This window comes from Perca fluviatilis, chromosome 5, assembly GCF_010015445.1.
Source record: "Perca fluviatilis chromosome 5, GENO_Pfluv_1.0, whole genome shotgun sequence".
Classification (NCBI taxonomy): domain Eukaryota; kingdom Metazoa; phylum Chordata; class Actinopteri; order Perciformes; family Percidae; genus Perca; species Perca fluviatilis.
This window is the reverse complement of record NC_053116.1, coordinates 24,687,060-24,701,097: the sequence shown is the minus strand read 5'-3', so window position 1 is coordinate 24,701,097 and position 14,038 is coordinate 24,687,060. Positions and strand designations below refer to the sequence as shown.

General features: G+C 42.4%; 1 protein-coding gene across 2 annotated transcripts; it reads left to right on the top strand.

Annotated features, from left to right (window-relative positions):
• Positions 1-3,115: 3,115 nt before the first annotated feature.
• On the top strand, positions 3,116-12,499 carry edn3b (endothelin 3b). 2 transcript variants are annotated; one of them, XM_039799331.1, is made up of 4 exons: positions 3,116-3,839; positions 3,984-4,200; positions 10,871-11,069; positions 11,207-12,499. In XM_039799331.1, the coding sequence occupies exons 1-3, from the start codon at positions 3,770-3,772 to the stop codon at positions 11,037-11,039; spliced, it is 456 nt and encodes a 151-aa protein (XP_039655265.1). In that variant the 5' UTR covers positions 3,116-3,769; the 3' UTR covers positions 11,040-11,069; positions 11,207-12,499. The 2 variants fall into 2 exon arrangements, with proteins under 2 accessions (XP_039655265.1, XP_039655264.1); XM_039799330.1 differs by having other exon boundaries at positions 3,119-3,839; positions 10,871-11,029.
• Positions 12,500-14,038: the final 1,539 nt, after the last annotated feature.

Genomic DNA, 14,038 nt, shown 5'->3' with positions numbered 1-14,038 from the left:
ATAACAGTGATCTGACAGCTGTAGGTACCTCATAAAATCTCCTGCTGGCCTTTTTTCAGTTTTCCTATGCGCACAAAATATCCCCTTCAAATTCCCAAAGGCGTTCCCTTTTGTATTACACACTCACAGTGCTTTGATCTATTAAATTGAGTTGAATTGAATTACATTGGATTTTATTAATTAATTAAACCAAGATTAATTCTTAATTTAACCAACATTTCATTATAAATTACCCTTAAGTGCCAGGAGCACGACGTGGTTCTCATCTAATTGGCATTTTATATCTGGTTGCAAATCAGTCACCATATACCGCTTCTGGCTCTCCCAGGCCTGAACTGCAGCCATCATTAGCTTTTTACCTTAAGTCTGGTCTTCAGTAAGAGAAACACATGCTAAATTTGACTTACGTCAGGTGATTGGCTCGATTCCTCAACAGCCTTCCAGTATTAGTTTTTTGGCCACATATTTAGAATCATCATCGGGCGGCATGACCTCCTCCATGTCTGACAGATGAGGTGGCGTGCCTTGGATTATAAACTTATTTTCAACTCCTGTCTTTCCATTTTGAAACAGGTGGATCTATGCCTCATCTGTCCATAACAGTTAGTTTCAAAACACTGCAGATACAGAGTGCAACCTGGTAATTGTATTTTTCAGAGTTCTTGTGAACCTTGGTGTCTTTGGCGCACATCCCAGAGAGTGTTCTTGATCTGTGGGACAGGTGGTCCAATTCTGGCATTCACTATATCGGTCCACCATGGTCTACCAGGTCATTCGCAAATTGCTGAGCTCACTAGTACTTTCTTAATTCTGAGCCAAAGAGTTTGATTTGGACACATCTGATATTTTGGCTGATTGATGAATTGAGATTTTTCAGCCTCACAATGGAAAGCTTTACTGGCATTGACACTTATTTAGTCGAAAGTTGTTGAAACACAACAACAGAATCCAAAAGCAAAACACCCAGAGTCCACTGCAGACCTTTGTGAGTGATGAAGAGAAGCACACCTGCTTAGAGGCACTTTAGCAATCAATCATACTACTACATTTGGGGTTTCTAAAAGAGAGAGAAGTACATAAACTCCCTTGAGTCTGTGCCTGCCGCCCAAATGCCTCAAAATGCAGATGTAGATTTCTGTAGTCATTAGTCACAGAGAAAACTTTTAGACAATCACACTGAAAGTAATTTGTCAGACCTTGATAAATGAAAAGACTGACTTGAAATTCAATTTATTTATGCAGGGCCGGCCCAAGACTTTTGGGGGCCCTAAGCAGGATTTGGTTTGGGGACTCTCTACATTGTAATGTTTTGCCACTGCACTTCGCACTAAACCAACTTGTGTATTGTAAATATTAGTTTAAGCACTCATAATGTACAAATACGCATGTAAAGACTAATGTGGGACCAATTAGCAGCAACACTTTATCTTTAAATAGACCGGCTCTGTTATAAGCTCAATTGTGAGACATTTGAAGCGCTCTTGAGGGCCCTCTGGTAGCCACGGGGCCCTAAGCAGCCGCTTAGTTTGCTTATGCATCGGGCCGGCTCTGTATTTATGTAAACTCTAACACTTGACATAGCCTATAGACCCTTTGCACTTAACGTCACTCTCTGCTCACGCAAATTATGACGGACGGTGGAAGAGCTATGCTGTAGACGGACGGCAAGCCAAACGCGTACGTGTTCACTCATAAAATATAATATAATATATAATAAAATGGTTATTTCTTGTTGTGCGGTGGGCTGTGCCAATAGACAGGGTAAAGCAAATATATCTTTTATCGGATACCGTTTGATGGAGAGAGAAGGCAGCGATGGCTTGCTGCTATCAGCTGAAAGGACTGGCAGCTCCCAATAACCAGAGTTAGGCTTTTCAGTGGGTGTGTCCCTGAGTGGGGAGAAACTGTTAGAAAGGCAAAGATGTTGGTGGCTAACCATAGGCTCCGGATTAGAGTGACCACCAACCATGTGTGCTCCCCGGTTTAGAGCTAGCGCTACGCTTCCTTCGGACAGTCACCCACTCACCCGGCTGCTTGGGGCCTTCCGGGGGACTGTTAACAGAAGCTACAGTATTTTGGCCCGCACCAGCTACAGAGCGCTGGCTAGCTACAGAAGCATACGATTTTAATTCCATGGTGCGGAGCCGTGCCTCAAACTCACAAAGCCTCGCCTCCAGAGCAGCGAATAAACTACATTTATTACATGTATCTTTATCACTAAAGGAGGCAGAGGAATAGCTAAACATTTGACACACAGAGCAAGGGTGAGCAGGAGAGGGAGAGGAATTAGCCATTGCTAATGGCTAAGCAAAAGTAGCTAATAGCGTTTTAACAATTGTGAGATCAGCGAGGCAGTCGCTGTAAGAGAAGAGAACTATAATTGCTTGAGTATAACTAATGTAGTTTAAATGCAATCCAGGCAATTAGCCGCTAAATTAAACAATAAAGAGTAAGAAGAAGGTAAGGGTCGGTATCCAATCCTGCGATCTCCAACTTCTCCAAATACCGCTCTTTGTGAGCACCTACCAGATGCCCTACCTCGACCGATAACGGCATGACAACTTGTTGTTCAATAGAAGAAGCCATAAAGAATAAGATAGTATTATTATTACAGTTTATTTAGTGTTAGCCTATTTATTTTAAACTGATTGAAACTAATGAAACTTTCTGCTTGTCTACTACACTGTTTAGCTTGTGCTTCTGGTGCACGTGAACGTGCACGCGTCATAGGAGCGCCGGTACTAAAACAAATAGCACTACACCCCTGCCCATAGCCATAGTAATTACCATAGTAATACTGCAGATGGACTGCAGGGGGGAAAACAATACCGCTGTGTTGCAGCAGCAACATTTGTTAAGATCAAGTGGATTGTAAACTCCAAAACAGTAACTCTCCTGCCCAAGGGTAATAATGTTTTAGAAATGTTCTCAAAACATTTATTCTGGTCCATAACACTGACCGTTTACTCTCTTACGTGGCATGTTAAGCAAACATCTTTATTATTGAACTTGAACTAGAAGCGGTACCTCATCATCTTTGCCTTAGGACAGACTGTGATTATTCCCAGACGGACGCTTATTAGGCTATATAACAGAGGTGTGAATATGTGAGACTAAGATTATAGACCTATAATTTAGGTCTTTGCTTAATCCCATTTCCACACTTGTCCACCATTAATGTGGCGTGCTGTTAGGTGTTGCTGAATAATCTTTTGCATTCTCTTAAAACAAGACAAGTATAGGCCTATTTTATTTTACATGTTATGCATCAACAGGAACTCAAGTGTAGTATTCTCCTCAGTGCACACTCTGTATTGCTGCATTTGACAGAGTGGGTGTTCTGACAGGCGTGGGCGTGTACCCAAGCCTCTCCAAAAACCTTTTACCTTTGATTTGGGCTTTTAGACGGAGAAGTGACTTGGAGGAGCATCGCTGCTCCCTTTTTGCTCCACAGATCCACTTCCCAAAGCACACTTTGTTGTGTGACTGCAGAGCAATTGGTTTTGAGGAAACCGCCGTTTCCTCTCACTGCAAAGTGCATGTTCACAGGTAGCCTATGATTTATGCCATGAGGCGAATAGGCCTATGAAAGAGAACTGCGCGACAAACGTCCACTGATCCGTTATTTGACATCTGGACCGCATGAGATGAGCTGCACATGGACATCTACACTGACGTTGATGGATTTTCACTCGATGCTGGTGGGAGATTAACTTGACAAGTGCGCTGCATCCTTATCGGGCTATGATTAATTTTGGGAATATCTGACATGGCAAGGATACTGTCCATCCTCACGAAAATCATGCTTCTTAAAATTCTTGCATTCATTCTCTTCAAAGGTAGGTTACGTTTGGTGTCGGCCAGGTGCAACACACTTTTATATTTTATTTCTCCAATATGTAGCCTATTCATGTAGGCCCATTCGTTATTATTACTAGGCCTACTATTACTTATTTATATTTATAACATGTTTATTGTACTAGGTGTCTTGACGTCCGACGACTCGGTCACATCCGAGGTCAACCCCGGGAGTCTTCCAGTCTCCAGAAGGGTGTCGGGCTCCGGGAGAGCCACGGGTATACAGCTGTCTGAGGCAACGGAGGCTAAGTCCAGACCTAAACGCTGTACCTGTTATTCTTACAAGGATAAAGAGTGCGTGTACTACTGCCACTTGGATATCATCTGGATCAACACTCCCGAGTAAGATATGCTTTGTTAAATAGCTACTAAACATGTATAATTCTCCAATAATCCACCCGGACGTGATTGTGCAAGCATGTTTTGCAAAAATGTTTTTTTTTTTTATCAGTGGTGTTTAAGACTGGTAATTAAGAGTATTTAAAAAGCAGATTGATATGTGGTTGATTTATGAATTGTTGCAAGTCACGCCCGGTAAATTCTTCCCTGGGGCGACAGACGCAGTCATGGTTCAAGTGATGGCAAGCCCCTGCCAACAGAAACTAATTCGCTCTGCAAGGTCACAGTTTGAAATCAGAGAGGCAGAGGTTATCACAACTTTATTTTGTCTCCAGTTACTCCTTTTTCACATTCTCACTCTCTCAGTATAACCAATGAGCCATAATCTCAAGGGTTATTATGTCCATAATATAATTACTATTTAAGAGATGGTTAATATCCATGCTGCTGTGTTTCAGGTTCAGGTTAAAAAATAATTGTAATTCTAAAAAAAAGAAGATATTTTAATAAAAATAAGAATAAAAAGAAGAGACTAATAAGAAATATAAGAAAGAGGACATAGACATACATACAGACATACATAATATGAATAATACCAAATGACATACATGAAACATTACCACAATTTACATAAAACACAAGTAAGGAAAAAAAGCATACATGTATAACAGAAAATTACATGAACATACACACAGACAAGGTCTTGGAGACTTGTAACCCTGAATAAATATTGTACTGGATTTAATGTAGCTGGTTTAACAATAGGATAGATTGATGTAAGAGATGTTTGAAAGAATTTTTAAGTCTGTTGTGATTGAAAGAATTAACTCTATAAAGTGTCTGTTTGAAGGCAGAAGCTGATATTCTCTGTGCAAAACATGCGAGGAGTCATTTGAAATGTTCCTGGCCAGTCTGAGCATACTATTATTGTGAGCTTCCTGAAAGGAGTGTGCTACAAGTATTTATATTTAAGGTTGATAATTCTGTGGTTTGGTCCTGGGACCACCAACACAGTCATGTTTTGATTACCAAAAGCCAGTTCCCTGTCCTGGCCAGAGGTATGCCAACTGCACATCATGGGTTATGTTGGCTCTGTAGGTGATATGGAACCATGAAAAGAGAACATTACCAGTTGGCATCATTACAGTGACTTGCTGTTTTTCACACGTGTACAGTGGTGGAATGTAACGAAGTACAAATACTTTGTTACTGTACTTAAGTAAATTTTTTACGTATCTGTACTTTACTTAAGTACAATCAATTGTGAAAACTTTTTACTTTTACTTCGTTACATTTTGCAACAATTATCTACACTTTCTACTCCACTACATTTCTACAACCTTCCGTTACATTTTCTGATCAGTTTTTCCCCACAGCCAAAACATCTTTCTGACCGTCACATGTTCGCAGTCCGCAGGGAAGCCTTCAGCAACGGCTCCTGCACCGGCGGCAGTCCGTCCAGCTCCTGGTGCTGCTCGCGATATTACGAATCCCATGACCACGCCAAGACCCGCCCTTCAATAGCATTTATTGGCCAAGCGCGTACTGCTCCCAGTACTACCGCTGCTAGTGATGTGACAACCGGCTCTTTTACGCGAGTCGGTTCAACCGGACGGTTGTTGGTTGGCGAACAGAGTCTATAGATTCGGTCAACGGTTCACGTGCCTGCGGCTGCGGCATCCGGCTACTCCCGGTCTCGGCAGTAGCCGGGTGCCCGCCCGGTCTGCTCGTGACAGCCTGTAACATTCACTTCTCTAACATTTAACTTAACATAACTAAGATAACATGTGTATTTGTATGTGATGCACTTCCCAATCAATAATGTGTGAATTTCCGAACACAATCACCTAAGATGCATCAGAAACAAGGCTTGGTTAATAACTCAAACTTGCCGAGAACCGTTAGACAAACCGTTTGCTTATATACTCGAGCGGTTGTTAACGGTTACATTCGGTCTCGACTCTCGGCAGTGCAGACTCTCGGCAGTGCAGACTCTCGGCAGTAGCCGGGTGCACGGTCTCTACAACTCTCTTAACAACTCTTTCGGTCCAATGAATCGTGCTGCTCGAGGTAGCCCATTTCCTGATTGATTCTACCACCACTTCAGTGGAGGCGCTAATGAGGTAAAAAACAGGAGTGAGTCGGTTCATTGACGTATGTCACTCGATTCTCCCGGCTCAGTGACACGAATCGGGTTAATAACCGGCTCTTCGGTCAGTTTGTCATCACTAAGCGCTGCTCCCGTTACTGCTGCTGCTCCCGATACTCCCGATATATATAACATTTACATAGGCTACACAACTGACCTGAGATCAGGTAGTTTTCTGAATCTAGCTAGGTCACGCAGATCTCTGCTATTTCATTACAAAATTCACTTCTGAAACTTTTTTATGCGAGAAATCAACCATATAAAGCTCAAATATGGGCCGCTTTACGAAAAAGGATGGCTAATTGCAAATTTTCTCCGACTGTGTGTCGGAGTTTAGTGCCGGTGTTGGTGCTGCCTGGGTTGCTACATCCCGCCCCCTGACCGCAGTGTCAGCGAGCTTGTTACGCCCGCAATCTTTTACCGCAGCCCGCAGGTTCCAGTAAATCTTATAATGGGTATGTGTGTTGAGTTATTTAAACAAACAATCGGGGAAATAAAGCCTCTTGTCCGCGAGTCTCATTGATAGAGCCGCGGTGAGATGGAGTCCATCAATGAGAGCTAGCTAGCCTCCTCCTAACTCTGACATTCACAAAAATACATTCAATTGAAATCCGAAATCGGACAAGGGTTAGCTAAGCTTTGTAAGACCTTGAGGAACCTGTAATATTCATGCCGTGACGAAATTCAAACTGTAAATATACTTTAGTTATGCAAAAGTGAGCAAGCTGCGATATTTCCCCATTGTAATGAATGGGACATATAGCAAGCAGCTGCTCGTCCTACAAAGACGCCTTGCGTTCATAAAAATGCCTTAAAATCAAATCCGACACAACGGTTAGCTTTATAAGACATTGGGGAATGATGTTGTATAAGTGGCGTGACGAAATTCAAACTGTAAATATAATTTAGTTATGGCAAAAGTGTAGCTAGCTAGCTGCGGTATTTCCCCATTGTAATGAATGGGACATGTAGCAAGCAGCTGCTCGTCCTCTACAAAGCGCCTACGCGTTCATAAAAATGCCTTAAAATCAAATCGGACACAACGGTTAGCTTTATAAGACATTGGGGAATGATGTTATATAAGTGGCGTGCGAAATTCAAACCGTAAATATATTAGAGTTATGCCGGCAGCTGGCGCCGGGAGCCCGTAGTGCAGTATCCACAAAGGGTGACTTTGCGCTGGGTATGGAGCCCAGCAGGCTGCCGCTTTCGTCAGACTGTGTGGAGCTCCTAAAGTCCGACAAGTCTTACCAAATTTGCAATTAGCCATCAATTTTTGTAAAACGGCCCATATTTCAGCTTTATATAGTTGATTTCCGCTTAAAAAAGTCTCAGAAGTGAATTTGGTAATGAAACATTGCAGTGTCTGGAATATGAGATTCTGTCGCTTCTTAATGTATGTGTATTGGGGATTCGCCGACCAATCAGCGGCGTCTCTAATGTTGCGTATGGCAAATTCGCTCAACCAATCAGCGCGCAGCTCATCTAAATATTCATGACCATACCATATTTGGAAGAAAAGCTCTTGTTACAAATAGGGCCAAAACACAGGGATGCATAAGGGCCAGTAAAATATCAACCAGGCCATTTTCAGCCCAACCAATGTTACATACTCCATTAGGAGACCATAAGGAACAGTGTGAAATACCCTATATAATCATTCTATCACCCCTTTAATTAAAATGCCACAGCCCATACTCGTTTTTTTTTTTTTTTTTATTAGAATATAGACATTAAGAGAATAAATCGTTATGCAAGTACATTTAAAATCAGGTACTTTTTACTTTTACTTAAGTAGGGTTGTCATTGTTGTACTTCTACTTTTACTAAAGTAAATATATCTCTGGTTATTTCTACTTTTACTTAAGTACTGAGATTCAGTACTTCCTCCACCACTGCACGTGTAGTAAACAAACTGCGTTCATGTGGCCTAGCACACCACAGATTAGTAGCAATTCCACCTTTCATTTGTTTTGCCACCTTCTAACTGCAAATAAAAATTCTTGGCAAGACAGTAGGAAAGCATTCCTTCTTCCTTTTTCTTCATGTGCCAAGACTGCTGTTGGCTATTTAAGCTAAACAGCTAACTTTATTACTTCTTAGCAAGTTGGGACAAATTGACATAGTTTAAAGACTGAGTGAAATATTGACAGAAACCACAACATTAATATAAATGTTGTAGCTGTGTTTTCAAATATGTGCTCACATTGTGGGGAGCACTGCATTCCTGAAAATAAACTCCCCAAAAATGCTTTGGCTCTTAAAGGTAAACTTTTAGAGTCTCAGCTTGAAAGTGTCGACCGGTGTGGCAGCCGCAACTTGGGAGTGCTCTCGGTAGTGAATGAACAGCTGCTGTGTTCGTCTGATGTCTGCCGTGTGTAAAACATATTGAGGTAACGCGCCTACCGGGCAGAGTCGGTGAGACGCCTCCTCCGCGTGGTTGCTATGAGGCGGGGGGGAAAAACCCTTGAGGGAGAACATCCTCGACCAAAAGGAGCTAGTTAAAACTTTCGGTGTAAAAGAAGGGTTTGGCTGTAAAGTGGCCGCACTCCCCTCCCCCTTAATGGAGAGGCAGGACGGTGAAACCGACAGCGCATAAATCACTCACCTTCACTCACTTTGACTGTAGATGGAGCCAAGTCATTATCCACCAATATTTGGAGATAAGTTAACACGAGGGGCAAAGGGCACGATGTGGGTTCTGCACCTTTCTCCATACACCAGCGCTGGAAAGCGGACCATACCCCTGCGTAACACGCCGTAGTAGAGGGGGCTCTTGCGCCCTGGATAGTGCGCACCACGGCAGTGGGCAACCCTAATCTCTCCAAGCGCTCCTGCTCGGTGGCCAAGCCTAGCCGCTAGCTTATTACCAGAGTACGGGATAACAGTGCATCCCCATGTCACAGCAGTTGCCAAGGGGGCCCCGCCATTAGTTGAACCAGAGTCGGGAACCAGGATGCGCTCGTGCGCTCCGGTGCCACCCGAATGACCGACAGGTTCTCCTCCTGGATGCGAGCCAGGAGACGAGGGATCAGAGGGACCGGGGGGAAAGTGGGGAGGAAAAGGAGGGCTCTGGGCCAAGGTTGGTGGGAAAAGGCGTGAGGCGAACGCGCCTGTGTACACTGTGTTACATGTGACGTCACTCTGCCCAGGGTCCGGAAGTTTTCACCAATATACCTTGTCCGACTATAGGGAAGGAGGGATGGTCAGCATCTGCCACTTGTGGCGTATAGAGTCGAGGTGCATTCGAAAGAACCATCTCTGAATCTTCCTCATGTGGAGGAGACCCAGGGGAACCATCACGTGACTCGCAGACATCACACCCAGGAGATGCATCACAGACAGAGCCGACACTGTTGTGTGTGGTGTGATGCGTGATAACAGAGAGTGTGTCCAGCCTTGGTGCTGACAGTTTGGCTCTCATAGTGGTTGAGTCTATGTCCATACCCAGATAAATTATTGTCTGTGAGGGGACCAGCAAGCTCTTTTGCCAGTTTATGACAAAGCCCAGTATCTGTAGGTGCTCCACGACCTCCATTGTGTGGAGCACAGCCCTCTCCTGGGAAGGAGCCATAATGATTAAATCGTACAAATAAAAAAGGACTTTGATCCCTTTTCTGCATTGTACAGGAAAAGATCTCACTGGAAGGAGAAGCACAGGAATTTCCTGTGTTTTGGGGACAATAGAGATGTGGAAGTATGCCTCTCTCAGATCCATGGAAGTGAACTGTTCGTGGTGGCGCACACATTCCAACATTTGTCCGATCGTCAACATGTGGAATAGGTGCTTCATAATACACCGGTTGAATTGAGACAGGTCGAGAAGGGCCTCAATTCTCCCGTTTTCCCACACTGCGCCCTGCTCCGAGAGCGGGCGTGCGAACATCCGTGTGTTATCTGTTGCCATAGCAACATAGAGCTCGCCGCTATGCTGGGGATGCATGGCAGTCATCGAGTCAGAGCTCTCCCCATCCCGCTAGATGGCCGGGGGTGAGGAGTGACTGTGTAGCACCGCACATACGTTATAGAGGCCCCGTGCAGGGCACAAGGGCACGAAAGAACTCTTCACGACTGCACATGCGCGAAAGGATTAACCCAATAGCGACAGCTCTTAGAGGGCGAAGCCTATACGAAATAGAACCATTGGTCACTTAACAAAAAACAAATGTTCAGGCAAAAAGGGTAGATTCAGTGAAAACTCAAGTGTTTCTGGACTATCATATAAGACTTAACACAGATCATTCAAATGGCTTTTTTACTTTTCAGAAACCATATTGTAAGTTCATGTGAAAAGAAAATGTTCTGCACAGATTGTGAAGCATGCATCATGTACTTGCTTTTCATTAAAATCTAAACAGAGTATATATGACTGGCTTGAGAGCAACTAGAAGATGTGTCCATGCTTGAGCACTCTCTAAAGCTAAGAATATTTATTATCTGTTGGTTTTCTCTGTCCATAAGAATGTGGTTTATCTCACAATGTATTATTTAACAAAATGGCATCTGTTTGTTTTACCTGCTCAGACGCACTGTGCCCTATGGAATGTCGAGCTACAGAGGACCTCAGCGAATCAGACGTGCTGTCAGTGGACAAGCAAATGAACACGAGGGGGCAAAGACTCAGCGCTGCATTTGTGCCATACTTGAGGCAGACCCTGAGTGCCATGATTTTTGCCTGTCATGGTCAGTGTGACATTCATTGGATCCTTCTTAGTCCTATTAGGTATATTTACATCACCACATCAAGCTAATAATAAAGGAAGAGTGAAATTAATTAACCACGATAAACAATAATAATAAACAAATCACTGGGTTAGCCCTTTAATTTTGTGACTTTAATGTGAAATGTTCTCTGTAAAGCCCCCTGCAGACAGTGCCAATCAGGAGTCTCCACAGAGTCCCTGGTCCTGGATGACCGTTTGGAATGGACCCTTCCCTACTCTTTGCCCCATCCATTCTCCATTTGACGCTCTTACCTCCACAGGCACACTCACATTAAAGGAAAAAAAACTTCGGAGTTTGACACAGACATTCCTCAGATTCAAAGCTATTGGAGCAAGTTCCATCATGCCGATTCATTTCAAGAACTCTTCAGCAAATTCAATACAGATACCTGGAGGCTATCACCCTTTTGTTCCCTCCTGAAAGCAGCATGAGGGTTACTTCCACCATGATATAATAGCCATTGACCTTGCTTCTGTCAAGCTTGATTAGACACACACTTTTTATGCACACCTGGTTATATTGAGGACTACACTTGACTCTCTCTTTTACAAGAATGAGATAAGCTTTGATCAACCTATAAGGGACAACAAAGACATTTTTATGACAATGTTGGTAATCAGAAGTGCCACAAGCAGCTATGTAAAGTAGGAGCAAGGCATGCTATTGTGATATCTTGCCTTTAAAAATATCAAAATGGGCAACAAAAAAAGCTTTTGGCCACCGGTGTTATCGGGCATATTATTGAGCTTTGGTTTATGAGACTATTTACAGTCGGTCTGGAAAGCATTAACACCCTGACAGTTTGCATATTTTCAACCATATTGTATCATTTGTGCTCTTTGCAACTGAATTATACTATATGTTGTGCTTTTACCTCACCACCACTGGTAAACTCAGCTTTAACTGGAGTGAAAATATCATTATCCATATCCATTGTTGCACTGGGTGACATGTTCCCTCATCATGATGAACATCGACCCTGTAGTTTATTTTGAGTCAATCCCACATATATTGTCCTCAGTGGTGGAGAAGGTATTCCAGTCCTTTACTCAATTAAAAGTACTAATACCACACTGTAAAAATACTGTTACAAGTTAAAGTTGTACATTGAAAATGTTACATAAGTAAAAGTATGTAAGTATAAGCAGGAAAATGTACTTAAAAAGTATTAAAAGCAAACTACTCAATGCAGATGAATGGTCCCTGTGACTGTTATATATTATACCATTGGAATATTATCACTCATGCATTGATGTAAAAGCAGAAGTTACTACTACTACTGTTGTGGTTGTTGAGGTGAAGCTAATCTATATAAAAACAATTAGGACACAATTTGTTCATTATGGATTAATTGGCTAATTATTTTCTCTACTGATTGTTATTAATTCACTATTAATGAATGAATGAATAAATGTCTTGTGTATATACTGTTGGATAGTTAATTTCTAATAAAACAACATATTTTATGAGTTCTTTGTATGTTTTAGGTGCAAAAATGAGGGTTAGGCTGATATATATGATACTACTGTTAAAATTAGAGAACATATTTAGGCTACAAAATAAATTGCATTAAATGTTAACATATACACCAAGTGGCAACCTATGGGCCTGAAAAGTGAAGCCAATGCAGAATTCCCTCGATCCTACATTCTTTCTAATGGCCAGCAGTAGGCGACTCCAGTGGTTGCAAAAAGATGTCCAATTATAAAGAAGTCTACGAGAAAATAGCCTGGATCAACTGATGTACATTTCCAGGATAATTGCCTGGGGACATCCGGCGCCCTCACCTTCCGCTCTCAATGCATTGCCGTTCCTCAAACTCTGTTTGCTTCTGGAAACAACAACAAACTTTGGAATAGCACTGAAAATGGCAAGTTCTAAAGAAAATTTGGATCATGCAACAAAGCAGACCTGCTTGGTTCTATCAGGGAATGATTGTTAAGATTTACAAGGAATATGGTTACGGCATTTATGATCTAACTGGGACGTTTTGGGACCAATTTGAGAGCATTGCTATGGATGACGTACACACAGCGATACACTGGTAAGAGAAAATTACGTTTAACCATGTATCCAGCTAATTTAAATAGCTCACTTTACTGTATTGTGGGAACAGTTAACTTCATTTAAAATTGTACGTGGCGTTTTCTTTTGCTGGGTGAAATGTTTCACCAAAACAAGTTCCTTCCCGAGACCATTTTGCAGAGCCACTGTCTTTGCATCCAGAGCTTAGCGCCACACAAGATGATTGTGATTAAAGAAATGCAAACATCCCAGAGCTTTTGTTTCTGCTATCCCAGAATCTATGTGTTGAGACTCTACTCCACAGCGTTGTGGAGATAGGTCTGGCAACGCGAGACTAATGAGAAAATTACCCTACTTCTCACTTGATTTATTACTTCAGCAAACATGTTCCTCATGAGTTTATAGGCTCAATTGCTAGTATCAAGTCTTCTTCAATACAGCATGCTCATTTTGTAAATTATGGTCCCATTTATTTTAAAATAGATGATAAAGCAGTGCATGCTTTATAGCGTGGCTACAAGCCGACCTGTCAATCAGAATAGAGGCTTAGCAATGTGTATCCATGGCACTGCATACATAAAATAGCCGTGAACTTTGTTTGGCGTGTTGTCCATGTTTTCGTCTTAAACTGTGACCCTCTCACTGTGTGTTTTAACTTCATAGAGTTGATTGGAACATTTCGGTCACCTAAAAATGTCTTGTTCAGCATTCGGTAGCACCTTGCCAACTAAGTTAGCTAGCTAGTGATAGCATTAGCTGGCAGCTTAAGAGAAAATTTGTTTATTTTCTGTGTACTGTCATAAATGCAGATGAATTGTGCCAGTACCAGGTAAAACTCCACCAGTATGACTCGCTTCAGCTGGCTGAAAATCGGCAGCTTTCGTTCTTAGAATTTACTTTGGTGCAGTACCATTGTAACAATAGATGACACTGGCTCAGCTC